Below are 27,833 nucleotides of genomic sequence, written 5' to 3' on the forward strand. Positions count from 1 at the left end.
GTAGGTTCAATGCATATTCATTAAGCTTACCTTTGTCGAACGGTTTCTTACTTGAATATGAAATTAATCCGAACTATCAGTAGGTGCTAATAATTGTACTATGTGAGTCGATAAATGCCGTAGAAATGACGAATTTCGCTGTGAAAGAAGTGTCGAATCATAATTCACGTGAATCCTTATGGCTCATCATACACGGATCGGTGTACGATGTTACTAAATTTCTACACGAGGTAAAATTTATTCATTTGAAAAATAAAAACGGAACATAACAAAAATTAAATTTATATGCTTTGGCATTTTGGGAGTGGATTTTTAGGCACGAGCCAAAATTTTTTAATTTTGTGATAATGTTGCAATTTTGGCCAATTTTCCCAGCATCCAGGTGGTGAAGAAGTATTTTTAGATGCCGCTGGTAACGATGCCACCGAATGTTTCGACGCTATAGGCCACACCACCGAAGCGAAATCTTTGATGAAGAAATTCAAAATTGGCGAAATTTCCAAAGTATGTACCAATTCTTAACGCAATTGTAGTTTCTTGATGCGGTATTATTTCAACGAGGATGTGTTTTCTTTCTTGTTCAAAGCGTATACGAATTTTATAGGTACGAGTAGGTATGCCTGTGACTAATTATTTTGCTGGAAATAGCTCCATAACTTCCATAAGAGTAATAATTCGTAATTAGTAACAGAGAGTCACGGTTGACAATTGTAGGTATCTCTCTTACTTGCTCTATAATTTAGGAAACAATACTAAACACGAGTGATTTCTTCAAAAAGAAAATACTTACAAAGATTTACTCAACTTGGATTCATGTCATCAGTGACCTGTACAAAAACGAAACCGGTTTTTAATGCTCCATATTAGAAGAGAAAAATAAAATGGAAAAATATGGCCTAAAATGCACCGAGCTGCGTATTTGTATAATTATATTATATTTGAGGGTTTGAAGAAATTATCGAATGGATGACTAATGTCATTTGTAAGGGCATTTAGGAGCGAAAAATAATTTTGATTTCGTGTAGCAAATTTCATGAGCGCCTGGTATCGTCATTTTTGGTACAGATTTTTATATTTTTTGAGAATAATTATCAAATGAATATTTTAAGGCAGCAACACAGAGTTTTATTCTTTATCTTAACGAGAAGAATAATATCTGATGAAACTTTATTATGATAGGTATTCAATTTTTGAGTGATTGAAAAAATTATTAGAAAAATGACAGATATTGAATGTCTGATTAATTTTGGAAAATGACTTTTGGTTAATCTGGTTATTTGAACATAAGACCTTTGATTATTGACTACCTACCTCACTTTTTCAACAGTTCAGATTTATGGTATAACTTGTGGGGGTGGGGGGGCAAATGAGACATTCTTTGCTGTGTAATCCTGCAACAAGTAGGTATATACTTGCTTATATCAAAACATTTTGAACTTTTCAAACTTGAAAGTTGAAAGACATAAATAAAAGGGAAAAAGTACGTGATTTATCCAACTAAAAAAAAAAAAGCAGAAACAAAGTCGTGAATTTTTCAGTTTCTGATTTCTATTGAAAAATACTTAAAAATTGATTTGATTAAAAACCAGTTTCAACAGTAATGTCAGTAATCACATATTCACCGATTTTCATTTTTGAATATTTGATCGTGTTCAAAAATTACAGTATGTATTAACAAATCATCAAATTGAATTTTTCAAAAAAATAAATATAAGTACTTAATTAAGCCTTACTAAGTAACTACTGGTCTTCTATGAAAAAAATTAATTTTTATAAATATGAAATCATTGAAATCCTGTTTGTTCATAAAGGGATTATTTTTAATTTTAAGAGTGAGTAGGTAAGATTTTGCTGTGTCAGCTTGATGTTCTGTGGTTTCTACTGACCGATTTTAAAATCTACAGAACTATACCTATTCGTTTTGTTTTTGAGTTTGAGATGTTGTTTGTTCTTCAACACAACACCTTAACTTAGTTCGTGTAAAATGATCATCGTTATAAGAACGACAAAAACTATTACATTAGAAAGAATGTTTTTGCTATTACGAGTAAATTGAACCTTCTGTAAATATTAAAATAGGTTGTGTATATTATGATTTCTCCTCCCATGTTTTGTCTTAAGTATTCGATGATATCGTGAAAAATACAGTACCTAATTACCTATTCCTGAATGTTAAAAATATCAGAGTAATAAACAACTTTACTACTCGCATGTATTCTAAAATGCCCAATTTTTCCCAAATATTTTCTGAACCCGAAATTTTATAATTTGATTGATAAAAATTCGAGTATGAGGAACTTCATATTATGTACCTAGGTAAGTATAAAATAAAATATTAATAATGATTGATAAGCACAATAATTCGCCACTTCCCTTCTTACGTCATAAAATAGGTACCCATAATATTCCTATTCAAAATGTTTGTTATTTCATTTCAGCCAAACGTTTCAAATTAACATTGATGATACCAAATTATTACGTTAGAATTCAAGGCCGATTTCAAGCTAACGTTAGTACGTAATAACTTGCAGGTTTTTTTTAGAAGAACGAAAATAATAAAATTCCAAGTCTCGAAGATGAATATGATTTGGGATAATAGGTAGAGAAAAAGTAATGATTCGTTACAAATTTTTCGTTCTTGAATTTTTGAAATGAAAAAAAGATTTTGTCGCTATAATGAGTAAGTTGGATGCATTTTGTTGGAATCCATATAAGTATTTTGTTTTTTGGTCATCTTGAAAATTGTTCAAAAATGTTGGCAGATCGTGTAGATGTTGAGCAGAATGGGCCCTTCATGTTTAGGCATTGTATTTTTTTGAACTCTAGATAGGTATAGGTAGTTACGTATTCATCAAATGAATTTCAACAGAGACGAGATGAAAATTTTTAAAAAACCTACAGTGAATCAAAATCAAACAATCAAACTGAATTTTTCATTTCAATGTTGTTTGATGATGTCACAAATTTTTGTTTTTTTGTTTGAAGCTTTCAAGTTTAAAAACTAAAAAGTGCTATCAAAAAGTTTGATTTCAATAATGAGATCTTTGCATTATTACAGTTCAGTGCACTGTTCACTTGTTCAGAACTTACTTTTACCTCAACGAGGAATAAAGAAGCTCAAAATTGAAAATTAGCTTCATTCCTATTCTCATCTCGCGTCACTGACCTGTATTTATATGTAGCCTATAATTATTTTCATTTCGCATTTCTTGGTTGATGAAATTTATCTCATGAAATTTTCATGCGCATGTTGATCTGCGTATTACTAACGCAGGCACAGGATGCTCAAATTTCAGTCAGTTGTCTGTATATAGTACTCGTATACTCAGTCAATACCTATATCTATTAAAGCCAGATGCGGATTTTTTTGAAAATACATTTCAAGTTGGAGATAAAAAGATGCCTCGTGACATAATTATTTTCAACTGGACAATTCACTTTGAACCTAAAGATCAAAGTGATATAGACCAGTACAAGTGTCTCCACTCCCATAAGCCGCTGCTTCCGTAGATGGCCGTCGATTTGATGTAACGCAAAACTCTACCCCTAGGTGGCGCTGCATGTAGGGTGGATAAACAATTTCCTGAACTTCGTATTCAAATTACGCAATAATACGTGAAGAATGATGGAAAATGAAATCTTGATTAATTTTTTTTTTTTAAATATGCATAATAATTAAAATGGAAATGAAAAAAATTATTAATAAGCTACAGAACACAGTAACAGAAGTCATGGCTGAAAAAAAAATATCTAGAAATCCAATATGTTTTCAGTTTTCTTTTCTTTTTCATTGCAAGCGGTGACATAGCTAGGATTTTTACTGAGGGCAGAACAAAAATGAAGTTGGGTAAGCAATTTAAAATTTAAATTTGAAAACTGAAAAAAATGCAGTTCTTATTTTCGTTTCAAAATTCAAATTTTCACCGACAATGGGGTCAATTTTTTAGAAATAAGTGAATGAAAATGAAAATCGTAGCTCAACAAAGTAATACATCACGGAAATGAGAATTTTAATAGCGATTAATTTCTGCAAAATAAAGATGAAATTGTTCAAAAAATGAAGAAAAATTTCAAAAATTTGTAATTGATATAAAATTTATTGATTGTAGTTGATACGTGACATTTTTTTCAAAATTTGATATGAGATACAATTACAAAAATTAAAATTCATGTTCAAAAAAGTGAAGGTTGTAAAATAATATGAAATTCATTAGTTGCAGTTGATACAAGACATTTATTCAAAATAAAATACAAGATACAAATAAATTTAAAATTCATTTAGTAAGCCTGGACATTTTTCTCAAATTTTTACTTTTAACTCCAAATTTCCGTTCTCGGTTAACAAAGGAACATAAAAAGAATAACCTAACAGTTATATAATATTGAACTATTTTGGCTGTAAGTTCTGCCTGATGCTGTTCGCAGCCAACTAAAATAATTTTTCTATCGCCTTCTTGAATACAATAAGCAATATTGAAGAACATATCACAATTCATACCGCCTTCATCTCTTTCTTCAGCTACGTAATTTTCCAAAATCTGAAATTTGAAACAGTATAGTGAGTGTACATGCACATCACCTCAGCTGATCATTGAAAGTAGATATAATATGTACTTACTTGTAACAATGCCCAAAGTTGGTTACTGGGAGTGTGGAGAACGCCATACTTATCTCTGATTTTAAAATAAATGCCTCTATCACTTTTTTCACCCAATACAGTAGTTAAACAAGAAGAACATTGGACGAATTTTTTAATTTTCTTGAAAACATAGCCAGCAAACAGTTGCATGGCGTCATTCGTGGCCAACGGCTCAAAAATTACATCTTCCAAGGAATCTGCAATTAAGAGAAAGCATTACACAAAAATATAGCAATTTTATAACAGTAATAATCACTTTAATGACTAAGTATACCTCCATTATCAATAATGCGATCTAATGTAAATTTCCAGTGATCTAATTTCTCTTTGTCATCCTTGCTTTGAACATCTGAAGATTTTAGGAAGTTTTCGACCATATAATTATTTTCAACATTACTCCCTTTAGGAGGCTGTACAAGAGAATAAACACATAATAATCTGAAGATGTAAATAAACATCACAGCATCTGGATGATCGTTGTTACCACCACCAGCACGAACCAAACCAAAGAAATGCTGTTAAAATAAGACCACACCTGCTTTTTTTCACGTTGCTTTTTGTTTTTGATATTACGGAGATTGACCTTTTTTTTGGCGATTTTCTTTTCATGGTGCATTTTTTTGTAAGGTATTTCGGACAGTTTGGGAAGATACTGGGAACTGCTCCTTCCTTCAAATAAGCTTTATCCCGCTCCAATTTAAAGGTTTCATTATCTCCATTTTTATCTACTAAAACTTGAAATTGTTTCACCACTTCATCATCCCGGAAGTGTAGTTCGCATATCCGGTCCCCTGGCTTCACACCTTCGCGAGGAATACTTCTCTGCCATTGTTTCAAAAAATCTGGTGGACCCTGAAATTATAGAACATCAAGTTTTCAAACCAATGGACTTGGTCATGTCGTAACTCAAATTTTGGCTACTTACTTTGGGCACTGAAAATGTTCGCCGTTTAGGTTCGCCCGGATAACCACTTCGGCAATTGGGTACGCAGCAACAAGGCATAACTATTGATTAAATTAATTAAAACCATACATCATGTTGTCAAAATTTTCTAAATTTACTAAAATTATGGTGAAAAATCAGAAAAAATGCATTGCTTGTTATGGTTGTATTGATAAGGATAATATCCACAACGCTGCCAGCGCACCCTATTGGAGAAGTTTTGCGTGAACTCAGTTTCTGACTGCCATTTATGTTGGGAGTGGAGACACTTGTACTGGTCTATATCACTTTGCTAAAGATATTCTGAAGTGACTTTACTTTACGTCACGATAAGTGTAGGTATCTTGGCTTTTTCGTGCGTGTGCGTCGTTCGACGATTGAATGCTCAACAACTGTTTCGTCTGTACAAACTTTAGTACCCACTGGTAGGTGTGAGTTCAAAGTTGCCGTGTTCGTTTTCGTTTTAATAAATTGCTACGGTGGAAAGAAGTTGTGTTGTGTGTGTGTGCGAACTGCGATTTACGTATACGTTGAATAGATAGATATTCGAAAAGTGTCCGCTTGTTAACCATAATTCGTGATTAATTGTTATATTTCTTTATTAAACTATACCCAAAATGACCACCGAAGTTCAACAATTTACTTTCGAAGAAGTAAAACAAAAAAGTAGCAGTAGTAAACCTCTATTAGTGATCAATAATGCCGTATACGACGTTACATCATTTTTAAACGAGGTAAAAATGTAATAATTATCAAAGATATAGATCTCTTCTATCATAATCGTATTCTATATTTAGTATCGGTTTGTATTACATATTCGTAATATGGCACAAGTAAATGGCATTACATTTCTTAACAGTTACAGCAGTGACATTAATACACCGCACCGCAGTCTCGCTGAATTTCATTATCTTATGTAGAACGATATCTGTGTGATAATTTTCACGTTGGTTTCACTTTTGTCGTACTATAGTATTCCATTTCTTGAGAAAATCGTTAATTACTTATTACGAGTCGGTTAATGTTTTCACATGAAATACCATGGAATATGGATATTGTGGATTGTTTTACATATCACTGCATACTGCATCGTGTTCTGTACATACTTACGTTCCATTTGTGATAATGTGCTTCGACATCGAAACTATCGAAACTACTCTCAACTTCGCAATTTATCGGGTTGACAATATAACATGAAATAGAACAAAGCTATGCTCGAGCTTTAGACATTATTGAATTACCCAATTTGCCTACATTATGTTTCTTAGCTCGTCGTCGACTCGTCGTGTACGTTTGTACATGTGGATCCGGTCACAAAATTGATAAGATATCAAACTTCAAACCTTAAACTTGTAAATTTCTACTTTGATGAAAAATCGTGCAAGTTTAGCGAAGGTTTAGTCTATAAAAAATATGTTACTTGAACACTTTCAGCTGTGTTGAACGTCAACACCTGCTACAGGGATAGGCCGATCAGAATCACAAGACCACGTTTACAAGAAATTATACGGTCACTCGGTTAATTGTCTTTGTCTTCCACATGATTAACCTTCGAATACACCTCCGATGATATCGGAAATATGATTTTCAATGGAAATTATCTCATTCGTTTGATAAAATAAAAATGAAACCAAACGATTCAACGTATCGAACACCAAAAATGACCTATGTGGCCGATTCCAACCTTATTATTGCTTTCGAAATAATGAAAAATGATAATCCGGTTTGATTATTGTTGCATTTTGTTGCCCGAATAACTAAAAAATAATAATTGCGGAGTTTTTAAAAATGAGCATATTTGTATAATTTAAAAGAAATGCTTCAAATTACTCGATAGTTCTACTTAGAATTTGATGAGTAAACATGGAAATTTTAATGGAGATATCAATTTGTATGGATCATCAAAATTCTAAATTGGAGAAACTGGGTGAATTTTTCTTCTGAATAATTCATTTTGAGTGTTTCTTTTCTTCTGTATTGAAATTTAACAATTTTTCTTAATACGTATTACCTTCTAGTACCTTACCTGTGCAGCGTTTTCAAATTGGTTGTCGTGATAATTCAAATAGATTACGAATTATTGTTACATGTTGTGTAATTATTAAAGTACGTAGGGATCTATTTATTTGTTGCAAAATTAAAGTGGAATAATGATACCTACCGTAGAAGATAAGTGTCTTGATGTGACTAGATTTGAACTGTTCAGAAGTCATCGACGTAATTGCATCATATTACCATAATCCTAATCGTGTCTTTTGGAGTATTTTTTATCAAATTCTGCTACTGCTAGTGAATTTTATGAAGAAAAGCTCTACAACGTCTCTATACCGTCTTGTATAATTCCAGAAGTCTTATAATTCTGAATCTCACAAGGGTTAAAATTAAAATTTTAAGAAATTTTAGAACTGCGAATATCAGATATTTTCTTAATTCGTGACCGAATGTGACTTAATTCGAGTCTCTGGCCAATTTTTGTAGTGTAAAACCAAAAATTGAATCGAGACATTCATATGATGACGTATTTGTTTCACTTTCTCCAAAACCCTCTGTTCAATGTAGTACTAAAGAAAATAAAAGGCACGAGAAGATCATGTTTTTTAGAACAAGACTTTCTTCAGTTGACTGATGACTTCTTTTTATTTTTGTTCTGTGTTTTATGGCTATTTAACCTGATGGAAAGTGGTGAATAAATAATTGAGGACACTTGGCGTTAAAACACTGAACATCTAGTTTCCATTTTTTTTTTGATTGATTTGGAAACCGAAAATTTCGAATTCAAACCGTCTTCTTGAAGCAATACACCAAATGTCCCAAATTTAAAAGAAAAAAATCAAAAAAAGCGATTATGGGTGTTCTAAAATTCAGGCCCTCTAGTATGTCTCTTCGTGTTGATCACAGTCGTTGATTCCGGTCCTTTCATCACTCGTATAATGAATTTCTGCTGCACAGGTGTTTGAATTTTTCAAAATAGGTAAAAAATTACCATGAATATATGAAAAAAAAACAAGTAGCGAGTTGCTACTCAGGGTAAAGTCGTTTTGGATCGAATTAACACTTCAATTACTTTTTTAGGTCCAGTTTTGATTTAAGTGTGAAGAATGCTACTTTTTGTCATTCAAGTTGAAGTGAAAGTACCCCTCAAAGCAAGATTGTTGGTATAGTTGAAATACGATGACCAAAATGGAAACTTCCTAAATCACAGCAACCCACTCGAACTTTTCAAGATTTTAGGGAATTTTTTTGAAAAATGTGCCTCCAAAATACACAATTTTCTCTTTGATGTCTACAGAAGGTCTCAATAAAATGCGTTAGTTCGAGTAGTTGAAATATGTACCTACGAAAGCAAAAAGTTCCTGGAGTTACACCTATCTACTGTATTCGCACTTTTGAGATCATATGACATTTTTTTTTTTTTTTTTTTGAAACATCGGGTCTTGGGGAATACATTTTTCTCACTTATGTTGAAAATATGTGATCTAATATTTTGGAAGTCCCCTCTTGAATAATTTTCAACACTAAGTAGGTATCTGGAGATTTTTTCAAAATGAGAATCGTGATATTTGGGAGAAGCTTTCAACTGAAACCTCAGCATTGACAAAAGTTACTGAGGATGGTTCACTCAAGTAGCCATCGAATAGAGTTATTAGGATTTCATTTAATATAATATCTATTTTCCCTTCATATTATCTCCGTGACGACAAATGTAATATAAAATGGATGTAAAATTTGATTCAAAATTTTACATTAGTCTACCTACTTATTCACAATGAAGTTTTTACATTCGAGTTGGCGAGAAAAAGAAAAGTAGTAGAATACAATTTAATCGTCACGTTCGCAAGTGCTATGAATTTGAATTGCCATTTTCATTCGACTTAATGGAAACATCACGTTTTTCATTTTCAGCATCCTGGAGGCGAAGAAGTACTTTTAGAACAAGCTGGAAAAGACGCAACCGAACAATTCGAAGATGTAGGCCATTCCAGTGATGCCCGTGAAATGATGACAAAATACAAAATTGGCGAATTAGCCGAGGTATGGTTTCGTTCGAGTGTTTATATTAATAATTCGAAACGTTTGCTACCGTTATTGCTTTTTGTTTATTTTACCAAACGTGAAGCAGTGTTCGAAAGCTGTAGGTACAATTATTATTCGACGATGGATGAATTTACGTTTACCCATCTGATTGAATAAAGTTGTCGAAAAATCGTATTATTACTCGCTGCAGAAATAGAATAAATACAAATTGGTTGGTAATTTTAACGTTGATGAAAAAAAATATGTATTTTGAAAATTAAATTGTTATGTATCCCTGTATATCGACGATATTCGAAAAAAAATCGTATAATTGCTGCTTACTTTCGTCAGCTGCAACAATTCTCACGTATTTAAATCGGTCATTCAATCAAAGCAAAATTTACTTTCAATCGATGTAAATTTACCTATTATCACGTTACACGTTGTATTGTTTACATACTTTATAAATAATTAATGTAAATGTGTTTTCAATTTTACAGTCCGATAGAAAAAAAGAAGCTCCGAAAGAAAAACCGAAATGGGAAGTTACCGATAACGATACGTCAAGGTAAATAGTCGAATTAATCCAATCGAATTTCGTACATGATATTCAACCTTGCCCATTCAAGTTGATGTCTTTATGAACTCGGTCAATGTTTTGAAAAATTATCTTTATTAATCAGCTCAGAATGTATGGATTAGAGAATGCTTGTATGTACAAAATGGAATGGCTGGAAATTTATTTTTCCATTATGTTTAGTTAAAATATGGTGCAATTTATTAAAGACCGTGTACGAGGATAGGACGTTGACCCTTATGGTTCGTTTCATTGTATCGAAGGTATTCGATAAATTGTTGTAATTTGTGATCAGATTACTTTAGCGAGATTTAACGAAAGCACCCAGTAAGATTTTCTATTTCCTATTTATGATTCTTCAATCCACGTACTAAGCCCCTTTGGAAATTTTTTTTTCTAATTCGTTGCGAAGGAATTGTTCGATTTCGATCAGTTTTCAATGATAAGCTTACCCGGTATTCTATTTTAATTGAAAATCCGCTTGCAAAATTCGATACCGAGAGAAATACATGTACATGCTGTAGATTTATTTTGAACCTACGCTCCGCTAAGCTTTTCGGATAAATTTTTCGTTCAACTGTCATATAACTGATGACTTTTTTTCTCTTTCGAACTGCTTGTTGTATGAATTTTATAATATTATGCTGTGATAGGTATGCGTATTAAGCATACGTCATGAAAAGAAATACAGGCTGCCTTTTTTTTCTCTTACTATGTTGATTGGAGGGGGGAAGATTAATATCCATTTTGATATTTTTGTAGTTGGCGCTGCTGTTGTATTTTGTAGCACCTCGAAGATAATAAATTTTCCACCCGGGTATGTTTAAACGTGTTTCATTTTACCGGCGCAATTCAATACTATAGAGAAAAAATATATATTTTCCTTTCGCTTGACGACCTTTTTTAATGCATGCGGTTCGGTTTCTTCACTTGGCAGTGTTCTTAGCATGTGAAAAATTGACGGAAAAAATTCCAAGGTGTTTTCTTTTTCTCTTTTTTCAAATTTCCTGTCTGTGTGCTGGAATACATAGTGAAACGTTGTATAATATTTTGATCGTGTGACGTGATTATCAGTTGAACGCTGTATATTTATCGACGCCTTCGAAGTAATTTCGTTAAAAAATTCATCGTCTTTTTCGTTAAAAGTTGACATTAACGTATTTGACAATTTGATGCTTTCGAAGTGGACGAGGTCGAGCTTTTTTTTCGAGTGAATTTTTTTTTCTTTCGTGGTAATTTCACGATCACGGCGTAACGCTTTTTTTTCTGCACTAACAGTATTATTATTATTAGATCGAATCTAGAATTTGTTTGATTTGGTTGGTTGGTTGTATGTACCTATAGTCCTATAGTTGTCTGGTTGTTCGATATATTATTTTTTCATTTTCCAAGTGAAATGTGAGCACGTAGGTGATACATATCAGACTATATTTAGATGTAGTATTTTGAATGGTTCGTGTGTAACTGTGTATGATACGAGTACGTTGGATGACTGGTTTTAATTCTTATTCTTATATTATTGTCGCACTGTCTTTATAATACTCTTTCGCATGTAAATGATAGTGTTCGTTGTTCAAGGTTGGGTCGTTTACGTGGTGTGTTGGATGTAATATAATGTATATTTTTATTTTTAATTCGATAAAAATTATTTATTACGTTGATCTTTACATCATTAAAGTCCATTGTTCCTGCTAGGAAACTTCTTATCCTGTCACGAATAGTTCGAAATGAAATAAAAATATGTACAATGCAACATCGAGTCAAAAGATTCCATTACCTCTTATCTCGACTTTTGAATGCTGGATAGGAAAGTTTTTATTTGTCGTAGAATTTGTATTTGGAAAATTATTGTTCGATTTTGACCGCAGAACCCCTCCCCCTCCCTCTTGAAAATTATGTTCACAAAAGTTAAGCCAGAAAAAAAACTGAAATTCGTTCGTTATGTGGTTCAACATGAGAAATCGGTAAAAAAAAAAGAAAAACTCGACACGTATGAAAAATTTTTGGTCTCGGAGGGATCCATAGGCGAAACAAGAGTTGCCACATTTATATATCAATAGGTACAAAATCCTGAAACAATTTGGAAATTGATTAAGTAAGAAAATCTCGATGAAAATTTACCATTTTAAACAACATAGCTGGATGGGGCTTTCAAATTCAGAGAAACATCAATTAGCTGCTTTTGAGTTTTTCGAAAATTTATTTTCATGATAAAAATTAAAACAATTTGGAAAATGAAAATTTTTGCAATTTTTTGTTTTTTTTTTTGTTTTGTTTTATTCTTGTACTTTTATGGATTGATACTGAGGAAGCAGGGATATAGTCATCGATAACCTCAGGAGTACGACATCGTCCATTTGGCCAGAGAACTCAGTTTGTCTGAGTATTTTCAACATTTTGCTCACGCATGAATGAATTTTCTTCAGGTTTGAAAAAATAATTTATGGAAATGGTCTTCCAAAAATTGGCAACACTCTATTTAATGAAATTCATTTTTTGAAAAAATTGAATTACTTTAAAACAGAGGTACACATTTGACAATCTCATCTATTGAAATTCTTGATATTTCGAAGTTTTGCCATCTTTTTTCTCGCACCAAAAGATCATAATGTCAGAATCACCATTTATTTTCATTTCGATCGATTTATGTCAAGTAAAAGTTTCCTTCGTAAGTTATACATGTTACATATGTATATAATATACATATTTTTTTATTTTTCATTCGAACGAATCAATCGATTCATAATTAATAAAGAATAAATTAAATTTTGTTACAGCTCATGGACGGCCTGGGTCATTCCAGCCGCATTGGCGATCGCTGCCACCGTTATATATAGATTCTTCTTTGCCAAGTGATGACTTCTAGAGGAGAATTTTTCGATATTCCACATTTGTTTTAATTACAGCTATATTTTATGATTTTTTTTTCTTTTCCCGACGTATTCTTTCATTTTTTAAGAAATTTTATTTGAATTTTAATTTTCGTATGTTTATTTTCTTTTATTTATTTCATTCAATAATATATTATTCGAAACAGCGAAAAAAAAGAAAAAAAATAGAAATTGGGAATAGGCATATTAAAATGATATAAGCATGGGTTGTTGTATTAAGTTTTTATGTTAATATTTTTTTACAATTGTTGAAAAGAAACTGATTTTTTTTTTGTATGAAATTTAAACCAATGGTTGGTATTTTCGCGCGCAAAATTACCTTACCAATTTTTTTATTTTATATTTTTGTTTTTCTTACGTTAAATTAAAACATGTAATATGAAATATCCATTTCAAGGGAACAAATGTATACATAATGTGTTAAATATTCAAAGAGAAAAAAAAGTTGCATTTTATTATGTGATACTAATTACCTATACAGACTTAGTATTAGCATATCGTTCATCTTTATTACCATGGAATTGGTCGTGATAGATGTTACGAAATAGGGTAGTTAATAGAGTTATACGTAGTATACTGTATTTGATTCGAGCAGATTTTTTTACAAAGCAATATCATATTTCATAACTGCCATACCGCCATTTTAAAATGATGTAGCCGTGTTATTTCTTCCTAAATTCTATTCAATTTTAATTTGTCATCATCTGAAATTTGATTAGACGACTTCTTGATTTTGAAGCACATCTAATGGTAGGTGATTACCGCAGTTTTTTTCTTTCTACTTTAGTTGATATTTGTAATATTAGAACTGAGTGGAATTCTAGACGTGTGTTCGATTTGATACAAATCGATAGATTTTTGTTTAAGAAATGCGTTATAAAAACATTTTATTATATTTATTCCAATGAATGGTATGTATATTGAAATTAAATTTTAGGAGGTAATAAATACAATTCTACGTACAATCATTGAATCGTTATTTTTGGTATCCAGTTATGTGAGAAATTGTTGCGTTGAGTGATACAATTTACGTTTTTTGATTATCATGTAATATGTAGCTAAGTATGGTACCTACGTAGTTATGTTGAAAGTTATTTGATGGAAAATTCATTTCAAAAATGTTCTTCATGTTGCACAGTAGGCTCGATCAATTCAGTGGACTTCTGATTCCATTTTTTCCCCTCACAAGTTCCGAATTTATTGGACATGATTTTTTTGTACGATGTGAAATATTTGAATTGGAATGGGCTGAGTGAAAATGGACATCACCTTATTACGTTCGGAATTCGGATTATTTGGAATTATCCTGAAAAAAATTTAAGAGTAAAGTTCAGCCTAATTGGACACCTTGTGTACCAGTCGTGTTGAAGTGGCGTTGAGCACTTCATGGTTATAATAATAATTCTTCAAATAGTCTGTGTTGAGTATATTTTGTTGTTGGATCGTGAAAATTGTCATGTCGTTGTCGTATAATTTTATGGCTTGCTCCAGCGGTGACTACATAGTAGGTACTAACTCCTGCGAAATTATGAAAAAAATCTTTACGCAGGATTAATGCAATTTTAACTTTTCATTATTATCTTTTAAAATTGAAAAATCATAAACCTATTATAAGGTGCTCAGTTCTATTGTTTCAGTATAGGGTCGACTAGATACCTTGATTTTAACTGACCGTGAGAAATCTGAAAAGAGTTTTAGTGAATACTATTCAGCAGAAAACCACAAACATGAAAATATCGAAAAGTGAAATTAGTGAACAACTCAAGTTCTATGATTGAAAGTTCCAGCAAGATCAAGATACTTATCAGACAATCCACTCAATGCATTATTTTTTGCTAAATTGAAAGAAAGATGGATGAAAAAATGGGGGGAAAATTAAATTTAAATCGAACAATTTTTTATGATAGAAGCCTCAACTTTTACTTGTGGTCAAAGGATAGAAGAAAAATCAAAAAAGTACTCTCTTCAGTCCTCCTTTTCTAACTATTTGGAGCCGAACTGCCGAAGTCGTCTAATCTGGCAACATAGTAGAATCCAGTATTCAGATCTCTTATAGGTAGATCAAATGAAGCTGTAGAAAGAGAGAGAAAAAAATATGAATGAAACTCCGAATTCCCAATTGCCATTGGCATTTGAGTGACGAAGACAACAACCTGTAGCGAACAACAATATGTTGATTCACTTGTTCACGTGTGTTGTGAGTCTGCAGGTCGCTTCCCCTGCAACATAGCAAGTGATTCACTGATTCAGTCGATTGCGAATGTGTGACGTGTGGTAGTCGTTGTTGATTAAGGTGTGGGCAACAGTGTACAGTGTGTAAAACTGTGGACGTTAGTCGTCAGTACATTGTTTGAACCGTCGGTTGGTGGAAGGTTGATTATCGAATTTTATACCTTTAATTGTAAATTAATCCGTACATTTTTAAATTTAATTATTCGTTCAAGTGTTTTTCGTTTTATTCGGCATTTTAAAATGATATAATCTTTTTTGTTAGCTATTATTTGATATAGTTACGCGCTTTCATCAATATCAATAATATGAAACTGGAAAATAAAAACGTTGAAAACGAGCCGGTTTCTTATCACGATTTGTTAAGGGAGAGCATCAAAACGGGAGATGTTAAAGCACTGACAGAATTACTCCAAAATGATGAAGCAGATATTGATATCGATCAATTGGATTGGAATGGATCCGGAAATGCCCCCATACTGGATGCTGCTATCGAAGGCCAAGTGAAGATAGTGAGGTAAATAGAAGGATAATGAATAATTATTATCTTGATCATGACATGACTGTCGTCTCTCCAGTTAACCAATTCTATTAACATACAGTGTGTAAGCAACAGAAAGCACCCTATTATGATTTGATTGCAGAAATTACATATACTCGGTGGTAGGTCTAGGTACCTAGCTCTACGTCCATTAGAATCCTCAATAATTATATAGGTTTCATTATTACCTGCCATGTGTTTATAAATACGAGGTGATGTTTCTGTGGAACGAATTCAATGACTTTGAAGCACTCGTGTAATATTGTTGTTTGAAATTTCACGTAAATTAAGTTTTGAAAACATTAGACGCTTTGTGACGAGCTTCATTTGCTTTATACAGTCATACAATGTTCGTGATTCACGTTGAAAATATGTTGTTAACGTATTTAACTATGGAAATATATCGTATTCATCTTCTATCTCAGCATCAACAGCTGTGGATGTACAGGGTGGCCAGAAATATCGGGTACCCCTAAAAAAGTTTTCTAACTAAATACTTCGGTTGGTCACAGTGAATGATAATAATGATAACACATGATTGGTTGTTGGACTGGAGAGATAACATTCCACCAGGGATGTCTAGCCAATGGGATTGGCTAAAGCTAACGGCTAAAGCTAGAAAAATTTACAGCTTTGGCTAAGCTAACGGCTATTGGCTAATGTCTCTTCATTGGCTGGCTATTGGCTGGCTATTAGCTGGCTAATTTTTCAAAAATCGAGTGACCCATCTAAATACTCCTCTAAATGAGCACATTTCCATTATAGATAGAATTTCTAGTTTTAGGAAATAATTATTATTTCACAAATGTGAATCACAATTATTTGCATTCAGGCATTATTTGATTATATTCATAAACTGATTTCTCATTTATTTTCTAGAAATTAGAAAAACAACGATCGTTGAAAAAAATTAAGAAAAAGAACCCCAGATACGCCAATGTCAAACTACTTTTTTGGTCTTTTATTTTTGATTTTTTTATTACGAATTTTAAAATTTTTATTTTTATTTCTTTTACCCACAGGAAACCCATTTACTCACCTATTTATTTTCAATTTTAGCCAATCATTTTTAGCCACAATCAATTGGCTAAAGCTGGCTAATGGCTAAATTTTTTGTTGATTGGCTGGCTAATGGCTAATGGCTAAACGTCAAAAATTCAATAAGCTAACGGCTAATGGCTAATGGCTATTGGCTAGCTAGACATCCCTGCATTCCACCAATCATATGCATCTATTTCACGTTGCCAACCTATATTTTTAATGAAAAACTTTCTTAGGGGTACCCGATATTTCTGGCCACCCTGTATGTACCTAGTACCTACTACCTAGGCTACCTACCTATGTAAAATGTAACTATACCGCCAATCAACAGCCAGAGCTGACAAAAACAAATGTGAGCCCCGGTACCATGAAGAGTATAACGAGCCTCTAGTAAATTTTTACCCCTCTCTTTCATTTTCAAATCAGTACAAAAGCACAAATGGAAGAGATTTTTCAAGAAATGATACCTATACTTAAACTTGTATTCCACTTCACTAGAAAAATCTGAATAGGTAGGCAAATAGGTACAGGGTGCGCAGAAATTTCGAGTACCCCAAGTACCCCCAAAAAAATTTCTATCTACTGTTTCGGTTGGTCACACTGATTTCCGCGGATTCAAAAAACAAAAAATTGTTCGAGTAGGTGTAGCATTTCAAATTTCTCTCTTGAATGAAAGAGAAACAAAGTGGGAGCGATGAGCTATTGCCATGTATTAGCACCCAGCATTTGCTTATAATTCAACTTCCTCGTTTGAATTAAATTGTTGATAATTGTCATCTCATAGCCCAAGCCCATGCATTGTTGTTTGTACATAATTATTTAATTAAGTTCGGGTAGGTCAGTTATGTACCGTCATGTCGACTACAACACGTTTCCTTATGATTATCAGCTATACAATGTATTGACCTGTCCAGCATTCGTGCATTTATAAAACATGATTTTGATACGAAAAAAATGTTAATTTACGAAAATGTAAATTCTATCAACTTTACTTTCTTTGAGAAAGTACATTTACTTGAGATAATATCCAAGTAAGTATGTTACTCATGAGCAGAGATAGGGCGATTCAGAATCGAGAGAATCAAAAGAACGCGATTCTGAAGCGTATTTCACTAAATTGTCATAAGAGCGACTCTCGATTTTTTTTTAATTTTCTAGCCTAAATTTTATTTCTTTTGTAAAAGATTTGTTACGTCGTTAAAAATTTTGAGTGGTTAAGTTTGCTTTTTTCCAAGACCTTTGTAGTTTACCCAATTTAAACTTTCAAATTTCATTTTTGGATGCAGGGTGTCAAATAGATAAGCCCCTAAAATGCAAAAATCTACTAATCCAAAGGAGCGGATTAATTGATTGTTATGTGCTTTACTTTTTGCGCTTAGAATTTTATTGGTCACTCCGGTCACTCGTGAAAAGAATCATAGAATCCCAAAAAGAATGTCGGGTTTTTGCTTGAAAATCAGTTTTTTTATGAAGAATTGCCCCATCTTTGCTTTTGAGATATATTGTCAAGCTTTATGGAGGAAGTACGTCTATATGAAAAATTCTGAATTGTGTTTTTAAAATACTGCCAAGTTGATACCTAATCAAAATCTTTGTCACAATAGAGAAATGGCGAAATAACGGCCAACGGGCAAAGCATTCTCAATTCTCATCCACTCGAATGAGTATGGGTTCGCATTTAGGGTCGAATTGTAAAAAAAAGAAGCAATTGTGCTCACCTGTTTTCAGTTATACCATTCCATTTGCCTGTTGAAATGTTGTTTTGAAAACAAGTGTATTGAGTGTAGATTTCTTTGTTCTCCTTTTGTCAACCGATTTTGTGTAACTGTTTATCTGCATTTGTTTGTAAAGATGCATCTAAAAATACGAAAATCTTTCGTAATGTTCTCCATCTGTATCAACGTATCGCTATTTTAATCCTATGGCTGGCGTAAAAAAGTGTGATTGGTGTAATCACACGAAGGAGTAATTTTTTTGCAATTGATCATCGATGAGTATGACGGTTTTCTCACTGCATTGTTAATTCATTTTTTCTAATCGGAAAAATTATCTTGTTGACGCACTGTCAAAGATAAAGTACCTAGACCTACCTAACATAATTATTTACATATATTACCTATTACCCATACCTTTCACCTTCATGATAGGTGTCTCATCGATTCCGATTTCGATAGGAAAGTAGATACCTACAGTACCTGTTTGAAATATCGAAACCTTCAAAAGAACCCAATGTGAAAAAACATTCCGAAAATACTTGCCAAATTTCAGCCTTCCAGGATATTCCGGGCACCACTGACGTAAAGTTACAAAATTCAAACCTCCTAAGTCATATTTGGAGAGATGGGGCGCAGAAAAAACTCCAAGGTCACATGAGGAAACCCTAGGTTTCTTTCTTCCTAATTGACTTCAAACGATGATTCGGAAATATTCCTAAAATAATATAACTTGAGAATTTTTTCTATCGATTCCCATTTTGAATTATCTAACTACTTTAACTCCTCTGTATTCTCTCTTTGAAATTTTGACTCTGAGTGGATTTTGAGCCATGATCATTTCCTCACCAGCTCCTTCAATTTAACTCTAAATAAATACTAACTTTAAACTCATTTCATTGATATGCCTCTGTCCAAGAAGTGAGATGTTCTCGAGGTTCAGTTTAGAAAATAAATAAATAAACAACCTTTCAAGTTCAAAATTAAGTATATCTAGTAGGTATTGTTTAAAGAGATTTGATACCTTTACGTATTGAATACCTACAATTTTAATTATGTATTATGCATTTTTCGGATTAATCAATGGTATGTATATTGTATAGGTAGGTATACTTTTTTTGTCGAAACGGAATTGTTTTAGTTTTTAAACAATGTTACACGGAAAAAACGACGCCTTGGATCAAATTACACATTAAGGTGCGATACATTTTCTCAGAATTATTTTACCAGCCGTTATTGTTGCATTGCGGTGAAACTTCAAGCGACCAGAAAAAAATAAGCTACTTATTGCATATTGTGATTATTCTCGTAAAACAAAATAGTTCGCTATTTTATAAATCATTAAGCAGTTTATTCAACCGCGTAGTAGTAAGAGATTACCTATTCGATTAAACTTTTTCATGAAGCTTAATACAATGCGAATACTTGGCCTTGGATTGGTTTTTGAAGTTCGTTTCATTCATCTATTCATAGGCTAACTACATCTTTTTCTATGAGCTAAAATTTGTTTTCTTAGTACTGTGCAAAATGCTCCCAGTCAACTGATCAAACATACCTATTCGATCATTTGATTTTGTGTGGGTATTTGTTAACTATACTCTCAGCTCCAGAGATAAAGTTATATCTACATCGCAGTTCTCGGAAATAATATGTTGCGATAAAAAACATGAAATATATACGAGTATTATTCGAATTTCATCGCAATTATTTGTAAATTATTAAATATTTGATTCTGTACAATGAAATGGGTTTTCACTCAAAAGCGACGCGAACTCATTCAGATGCTAATGATTAAGTATAAAAAAAAAATCAACGTTGATTAATCATTAAAAACTTGCAGGTGTAGTTTCAAATATTTATCGAGAAATATATCGCAGAAAATAACCCGATTAGCGCAGTGGCAATTATTTTTGTCATTTTTACTGCCACGTTGGCATTTTCGAGTATAAAATTGGCACTTACGAAATAGAAAATGAAGGTAAGAGAAAATTGCCACCAAAATGTCAAAACGTTGCCACGTATTTTATTTGCGCATGTGCATCTTGCTGTGGTTGGAAATAAATTGTCAAAAAGTTGGCAATAATTTCCTTAGAAGAATATTGCCAACATTTTGACAATTTTTTGCCAACATCAGCACTATGCGCTTGCGCGGCAAGACATTACAGATGCTAAATTTTTTTACAATTCAGTTGAAGCGCTACAAAATTTAAGTATGTTTCAGTGCTCAAAATTTTGAGGTTTTCATTGAAATAATTAGCATACGAGTATTTTGGTGGTTAAGTTTAAAATTAAACTAGAATCATTAGTACTAGTTTGATTTTTTTTTTTAAATCCAATTAAAAATGAGAAATTTTCAACATTTTTAAATTGATTTTTTTGGTTTTTACTATAGTTTCTCTTTCAAAGTTTGTACCTATTTCATATTTTCCAATTTCAAAAAAAAAATCACTACACTCAGTCAAATTTTGTAAAAAAAAAGGGGGAAAAAAAGAACAAATGCGAAATAATTTACGAGGTAGGTACCTACCTACTCGTATTTTAAAACATTTCTAAATTCACAGCAATCACTCAAGTTAGAAAAAAAAACGAAAAAGAAAGGTTATAGGAACGATTTTAAATATTTTTAACCAACCCCCCCCCCCAAGGTGGGGTTTTTCAAACTTTCTAAAAAGAAATTCTCCACAGAGTCATCGCCAATTTCAAAAAGGAAACAATTTAATGCAAAATAATATTTTGAACCAAATTATCAGAAAAATTTAAGCAGAATAATTTAAGAACAAAAATTTTGAAATAATTACTGCAAGCAGCCACTTAAATTTTGAACCCCCCCCCCCCTTCCATCAAACAAATTATAATTTCAATAGGTACCTAATACTTAATTTTAATTAAACATGTATTTTAAAAATATTTTTTAATTCAGGCACGTTAATGGAAAAAAGTAAGTAAATTTTCAAAAAAATCAATACAAAATAATTGTAAAAATTCTGAATGGGTATAATGGATCGAAAAGAATTCCAGTAAAACCAAAAATTGTAAAGCTAAATCCAGAAATTTTTTAAATTTCATTTTACAAAATAATTTTTTCCAAATCAATGAAAATAAAAACATCAATTCACAAAATTCAACAAATTTAAAAAAATAATTTCAGTTCAATTGATATAATTATTAATTTTTAAAATTGATTTTATTATTTTTATTTCATTTCTGAAGTAGAATTTAAAAAATTTCTGAATTTAGCTTTAAAATTTTTGGTATTACTAAAATTAAAAAAAATCTAGGTACCTCAAGAAATTTTTACAACCAAAAACATTCGTTAATTTTTTTGACATAGCCTACCTAAATCAAAGCAATTAGCAACACGAGCCTGCAAGCAAATTATAAGAATTCATTTTATGTCCATTACAACCTGTAGTACTGGTAGCTGATGGGTTAAGTGTAGGGTTTTAGATGCAGGAGAACACAGGTTCAAACCCCCCTTAGGTCAGGAAATTTTAGTAATAAATTATAGGCAGGAAAAATGCAACACTATGGAAAGATACCATTTCTGAAGTCAAAAAGCAAAAACATGCAACCCTTCCCCTCAATTTTGATTTTTGAAATTTAAAATTCAAAAATATAACCGTTATTTTGAAAATGTGAGTACATAGTTGATAAAAACATTGCCTTGTTGGTAATTAGTTGGCAAAATGAAATGTATACGTAATTGACAAAAATATGCCTCTGTTGGCAATTAGTTGGCAAAAATTTTGCCAACAAATTGTCAAGTTGGCTATTAAATAAAGCGTTTTCATTGGTGGAGATTTTGCCAACTTTTACCCGAATTTTTACCAAAAGTTCACAATTGGCAGTTGGCAATTTTATTGCCACCGAGCGCTAATCGGGAAGGTGGTAAGGTAAATGTGTCATTTTATTCTTTTTTTTTTTTTTTTTTTTTTCATTTTACATATAGTCATTTTGACTGTTCTCTACAAATGACACGTAAGAAGCGAATTTATCGAAACAATAATCGCTACGTGATACAATGTTGATTGTTTATGTCAACTTTGAACTATGCAAGCTAATTAAATTTCCTTAAAACTGTAAAAAGTACTTGTATATGTGTTAAAAATGGAGCGAAAATAATAAGAATAAGAACCTGTAATAGGATTTTGTTTGTTTATACAGAGGAGGTTCGTTTTAGGTTGATAGTTTCTCATTTTCATTTTTACCATCTCTCATCTTAATGAGAAAAGTGAGTAATGGGTTGAGTATGGATCCTCAATTCATATATTGAGGCCTCAACCTATAGGTATGATTTTGGAAATTTTATGTTACGTTTTATGGCTAAAAGGCTTTTAAATGCTCATCTTTGGGAGGAGTCAGGGAGTCAGGGTGAGCTTCGTAGTTTTCAAGCATTCGCAATTTCTTAAAAATCTGATAAACTTGGAAGGCTCATATTTGGTACCTAATTCAAAAAAATACTTGAGCGGAAAATCGATTCAACCTCACATTTCACTTACGAGATTTTTGAATTTTAACCAGAAATTAGCCAGGTACTTTCTTACCCTATACCTTTTTGCGCCTTCTAATAGGAAAGTTAAGATCCAATTTTGAAAAATTAGCTTGTTTTTTCGAAAAGAAAGTCACAATTTATGATGATTCGAATTTCCAAAGTACCAACTCTTGCTTTGCGGGAAAAAAATATTTATTGGTAGGTACCTACCTATCTAATAATGAGCAGATGCAGATGAATAACTGATAAATTATAAGTAGCTACCAATAAACAAATAAATATCTAATAGGTACCATTATAATACGTAAAATTAAATCTCGAAAATGAACCCATTGCAATCAATACCTATAACTTCCACGTATAACATATTCTCGGCAATTATTGTGTAATTTCCTTCGAATGTGTTGTTGAAAATGCAAAAAAGAAAAAAAGATTAAACGCTAGCAATTAGAAGTACTCGAGAATAATTAAATTAAAAGAAACCCCTTTAACGAATAGCGTTTGTCATTAGACGTAATAAAAATTAATTGGATGTTTTTGTTGTTTGTTATAGAGTGCTATGTGAGAACGGATGCAACGTAAATGCGAGAACATCGAGAGGAGAAACTGCCTTACATATGGCAGTCTCATGTCGACAATTCAATGCCGAAATGATCAACCTATTGCTAACCAATGGCTGTAATCCAGATATACAACACAATCTTGGAAGACAAACAGCTTTACATATGTTCATAAAAAAACACGTCGTCTCTACCGAATTAAATAGCGAGATTTTAAATGTATTCGAATCTTTGGTTAAAGCTAGCGACGTTAATAAAGGCGACGATAGGTCGAGAACACCTTTACATTATATCGCCTCTAGCGGAAAAGCTAATCTCAAATTGTTGCAGGTGAGTTGAGAATTTCGTTATGTGTGATAAGTATACCGGTGAATATGATTTTTTGATGTTGGTTTATCTTTTTGTAAATAGATTTTACTGGATCACGGAGCTAATCCAAATTTACAAAACGATCGCAAAGAATCTGCTCTCCACGAAGCTTTACAAAACAATAGCGAATCTGTAGCGGATATTTTAATCACTCGTCATACGAATCTTTACCTAGAAACTATTTATAAAGAAACTCCGCTACATATCGCAGCTCGAAAAAATATGATTCCGATTGTGAAGTTGCTATTGGAACACGATGTTCCAATTAACGCTCAAGATTTAAAGGGTAATACCGCATTGCATCTGGCTGCTAGTAAAGGCTACAATGATGTCGTACAGTTATTAGTCGAAAAAGAACAAATTCAACTGAATATCTCCAATAACGAAGGCTTCACTCCTTTACACTTAGCTGTCGATAGTGGTTTCATTTTTACCGTTGAAGTAGGTACCTATTTTACATTCGGATTGAGAAAAAAATCCTTTCGCTAATAGGTTACTTATTTATCGTCATTTTTTTTTTACAGATATTATTAAAAGCCGATTCATGTGATTTAACTGCACGTACAAAACGAAGCGAAACTGCTCTAGACTTGGCTCAGCACGATTATAGACGTAGATCTCAACCAGAGATGATTGAAGTACTGTCTCGTGAAATACAACGTAGAAGTTGTGGAAAATCTATGTAATTCAAAATCTTAAGCTTTCTTGCCTTGCCTATAAATTAATTTGTTTCTTTTTTTATTTACTTTTTTGTAAGCGACGTTTTTTTTTTTAATTACACCATGTTACATCGTATCAAACTCATGTACCTACCTACCTACCTATTTATGCGATCTAAGATTCAGAAGTGGTTTTCTTTTTTTACATGATCTTTATTACCTATTTCAATCAAGAGTATCTCATGAACTCTCGAGCTTTGAATTAACGACTGCAAACTTGAAGGTACAAACAGTGAAATAGTAGATTACATGTAAATGAAATGAGCTCATTATTCAGATTACGAGGACGAAGAAATCGTTCATTAATAGTAAAATGAAACGCTGAAACAATAACGTATAAAATTTAATACTAAAAAAATTTAATAAAAATCAATTTTACGATTTAATGATCACAGTGATGGTGCAGAAGTAAATACGTTATTTACAATGCAGGTACAAATAAAACTAGAAATTAAATGAATGAAAAAATTACACGTTGAACTTGACATGATAAAAATGAATAATACAACATGCAAACCTAATTACCAATATACAGCAAGCGAGTTAGCCATAAAAATCAGTACGTATTTCAAGACTAGAACTCCATTCGGTAATAAAACAATATATGTATCAAGTAATTTTTTGAAAAATTGAAAAGAATATCTACACAAATCGTGGGAGTAATTCCAATCGTGCAGATAATTAAATATAAAGGAAATCACATTATGCCCAATAAGAGAATCTTCTCCGATGGCTTTTTTGTTCTCTCATAGCCAAATACTCCTTACGACGAATACTACAACGTAAATCTAATATGTGGTTGACTTTTTGTACAATTTCTTCGGCTACAGGCTGCTCTGATTCAAAATCGTGATGTTTGAAATCATTCCAAGATAATAATTCCGAATAGAGGGAACTCGAAGTGGCATCTTGCACAGTAGAACCATCATACACAAGACTAAACAAATAATTCAATTATATCAATAAACTACCAACATTAAGAAAAATTGCAGCGAATTTGAATCTTTTCGTACACACCGAAATACTGCCTTATTGTGGGATTTAGTTTCAGTCAAATCGCAAGCTACGACGTGGTCAAAATCGTACGAAATTGGTTTTCGTTTTGCAAGAAATTTGGTGCTGGTATGTTGTTTTACAACTGGATCGATGTCAATTTTTTCACCGGAAATACCTTTAAAAATGATGAAGTTAAGTTATCAACAAATTCCACAGCATTTGTAATGCTAAATGAATACAGAATATACTAACCTAAATTGACTTCCACTTTCGTTCTAACTTTACTCAACAAGAACACTTTGTAAGATTTATATAAGAGCGCATCGATTCCAGACATTTGTTCCATATCGTACTGTTTATCATCTGTTCCGTCAACGGTATCTTTAAACAAATGAATTTTTATTGAAATGTGGGCGCATACAAAATAAATTGCAATATAAGTTTAAATTGAAGAAAATAACACTCATACCGTATGAACCGTCGCTTTTGTTGTTTTGATAAGGAAAATCTTTCTCGAACGGAACTAGTTGACGCCTGAAAATTCGACGCAGAAATTTTATAAACAACCTTCTTTTTTCAAATTGTGTAACAAAAAATGCAAAAGTACCGTTCAGAAAACTTTTCCTCTAAATCAATTTCATCAGAAGAACGTTCAATTAAAGCTAACATTCTAAATTCGAATTTAGACACGGTTTCTTTTGGATCTAAACAAGGAAACACTCTGTCCACTTCGCCATCATCTTCAGCAATATATAACGCATAAAAATCCACTGTATCCCTACAAAATAAACCATTGCGTATTACGAAAAGTTTGTGTCGGTAGTTTTTTCTTTTTGGAGAATCAGACGAACTTACTTGAACGAATAATCGGAATATTGAAGCGTACATTTCCATAGAATAAATCCTATTAAATCGCTTACTTTTGCACAAGAAACGACAGAAACGAACATAGGAAAATTACTGTGTTCTGGTTTCAGCATAGTTAGAAAAATTCCATATTTTCGAATAGGTATGCCTACTTGCGCCTGCAAACAAGTTTTATAATAAAATTGAAATGAGTTTTTGACAACCAACTGATTCATCGCTGTGAAAAAGAAAAATCTTACAGTTCCATCGAATTTAGCGTATTGTTGGAACGGATTTTTCTGAAGACAGTTGGATTTTTTAAGCTGCTGGGTCAATACGGAAGTTTTTCGAGTACGATTTTCAACCATACCAGGAAGTATTTTTTCAGTAAACATGTCATTCTTATCTTCCTCTGAAAAATATCAAAAGAAAATGTTAAAATTGTGTTTCGATGTTGCATTTGTACGCAGAATTTGATAAATTATTTCTCACCCGATATCAACGCGAACGGTCTAGGTTTTTCCCATTTTATATGGGTTATATTCGCAGCTTCTTTTCGTTCCCGGTCCATTTTCTCTAATCTAATAGCTGTATTTGATCGTTGTCTTCGAAGACCAAATTCTAAATCTGTGATTATTACGTAATGGATTGATTAATACAAAATTAGTCATGTTTGTTTTTAAGAATTTGAAATATGTACCTGAATAGTTGTCAAGAGATTGGGGTAAATCGTCATCTTCGTCGTTTTCCTCTATACCAGGATACTTATACGAGTCCGGGAAGTTCTTACAGAGATTTTCACTGGCCATGACTACTTCACACATACCTATTGCGTACATGAACAATCTCAGATCAGAAGTACTTTAGCATTAAAACTAAGTTTTGAATTCAAAAATAATTTACCTGTATCGTCCGATGATATAAATGAATTTCGTATGTGAGATAGTAACCAATGCCGGTTATCGTAAAGAGCCATAGTAAAAGCTGAAGGTAATTTCGACAGATGGGGAAACGTTTTGCTTAATCCGACATTTCTATAAAACTAGCTACTGAGAAACAATGTATGCATATTATATCATCTGTTTAAAGCAACGACCAGAAGCTTAAATACTCGATTATCCTTCATACTTACTTTCTTTCTGATAAGAAGTTCTCAAAAAAAAAAAGCAAAACCGCCGGAAAAAAACAAAAGATGTATCTACAAATCATGTTACATTTGACAGACTTTCGTGAACTGAAATTTCAAACTTCTCACAAAATCAGA

The 27,833-nt window shown here is 32.2% G+C and overlaps 4 protein-coding genes and 1 long non-coding RNA gene across 8 annotated transcripts; 2 read left to right on the forward strand and 3 right to left on the reverse strand.

Annotated features, from left to right (window-relative positions):
• On the forward strand, positions 1-14,032 carry LOC135838823 (cytochrome b5). Of its 3 annotated transcripts, XM_065354599.1 has the most exons (6): positions 1-230; positions 376-504; positions 9,486-9,614; positions 10,097-10,164; positions 10,936-10,990; positions 12,951-14,032. In XM_065354599.1, the coding sequence occupies exons 1-5, from the start codon at positions 126-128 to the stop codon at positions 10,958-10,960; spliced, it is 456 nt and encodes a 151-aa protein (XP_065210671.1). In that variant the 5' UTR covers positions 1-125; the 3' UTR covers positions 10,961-10,990; positions 12,951-14,032. The 3 variants fall into 3 exon arrangements, with proteins under 3 accessions (XP_065210671.1, XP_065210670.1, XP_065210672.1); XM_065354598.1 differs by lacking the exon at positions 10,936-10,990 and having other exon boundaries at positions 14-230; XM_065354600.1 differs by lacking the exons at positions 1-230; positions 376-504; positions 10,936-10,990 and adding an exon at positions 5,908-6,316.
• On the reverse strand, positions 4,215-5,168 carry LOC135838822 (uncharacterized). Its single transcript, XM_065354597.1, has 3 exons — positions 4,914-5,168; positions 4,619-4,836; positions 4,215-4,538 (listed from the first exon to the last, which is right to left on the reverse strand). Exons 1-3 carry the CDS (start codon positions 5,095-5,097, stop codon positions 4,275-4,277), a joined length of 666 nt encoding a protein of 221 aa, XP_065210669.1. The 5' UTR covers positions 5,098-5,168; the 3' UTR covers positions 4,215-4,274.
• Positions 13,676-16,253, reverse strand: LOC135838824 (uncharacterized). Its single transcript, XR_010557484.1, has 2 exons — positions 16,023-16,253; positions 13,676-15,881 (listed from the first exon to the last, which is right to left on the reverse strand). It is a non-coding gene; the product is annotated as an uncharacterized LOC135838824 (long non-coding RNA).
• On the forward strand, positions 15,142-24,808 carry LOC135838820 (putative ankyrin repeat protein RF_0381). Its single transcript, XM_065354596.1, has 4 exons — positions 15,142-15,810; positions 23,633-23,969; positions 24,051-24,449; positions 24,533-24,808. The coding sequence occupies exons 1-4, from the start codon at positions 15,602-15,604 to the stop codon at positions 24,692-24,694; spliced, it is 1,107 nt and encodes a 368-aa protein (XP_065210668.1). The 5' UTR covers positions 15,142-15,601; the 3' UTR covers positions 24,695-24,808.
• Positions 24,809-25,053: 245 nt separating this feature from the next.
• On the reverse strand, positions 25,054-27,828 carry Sin1 (SAPK-interacting protein 1). 2 transcript variants are annotated; one of them, XM_065354594.1, is made up of 11 exons: positions 27,702-27,828; positions 27,473-27,618; positions 27,270-27,395; positions 27,062-27,196; positions 26,830-26,981; positions 26,579-26,748; positions 26,331-26,501; positions 26,193-26,257; positions 25,976-26,104; positions 25,745-25,898; positions 25,054-25,664 (listed from the first exon to the last, which is right to left on the reverse strand). In XM_065354594.1, exons 2-11 carry the CDS (start codon positions 27,543-27,545, stop codon positions 25,430-25,432), a joined length of 1,410 nt encoding a protein of 469 aa, XP_065210666.1. In that variant the 5' UTR covers positions 27,546-27,618; positions 27,702-27,828; the 3' UTR covers positions 25,054-25,429. The 2 variants fall into 2 exon arrangements, with proteins under 2 accessions (XP_065210666.1, XP_065210665.1); XM_065354593.1 differs by lacking the exon at positions 27,702-27,828 and having other exon boundaries at positions 27,473-27,695.
• Positions 27,829-27,833: the final 5 nt, after the last annotated feature.

The sequence above is a fragment of the Planococcus citri genome, chromosome 3 (assembly GCF_950023065.1).
Source record: "Planococcus citri chromosome 3, ihPlaCitr1.1, whole genome shotgun sequence".
Lineage (NCBI taxonomy): Eukaryota > Metazoa > Arthropoda > Insecta > Hemiptera > Pseudococcidae > Planococcus > Planococcus citri.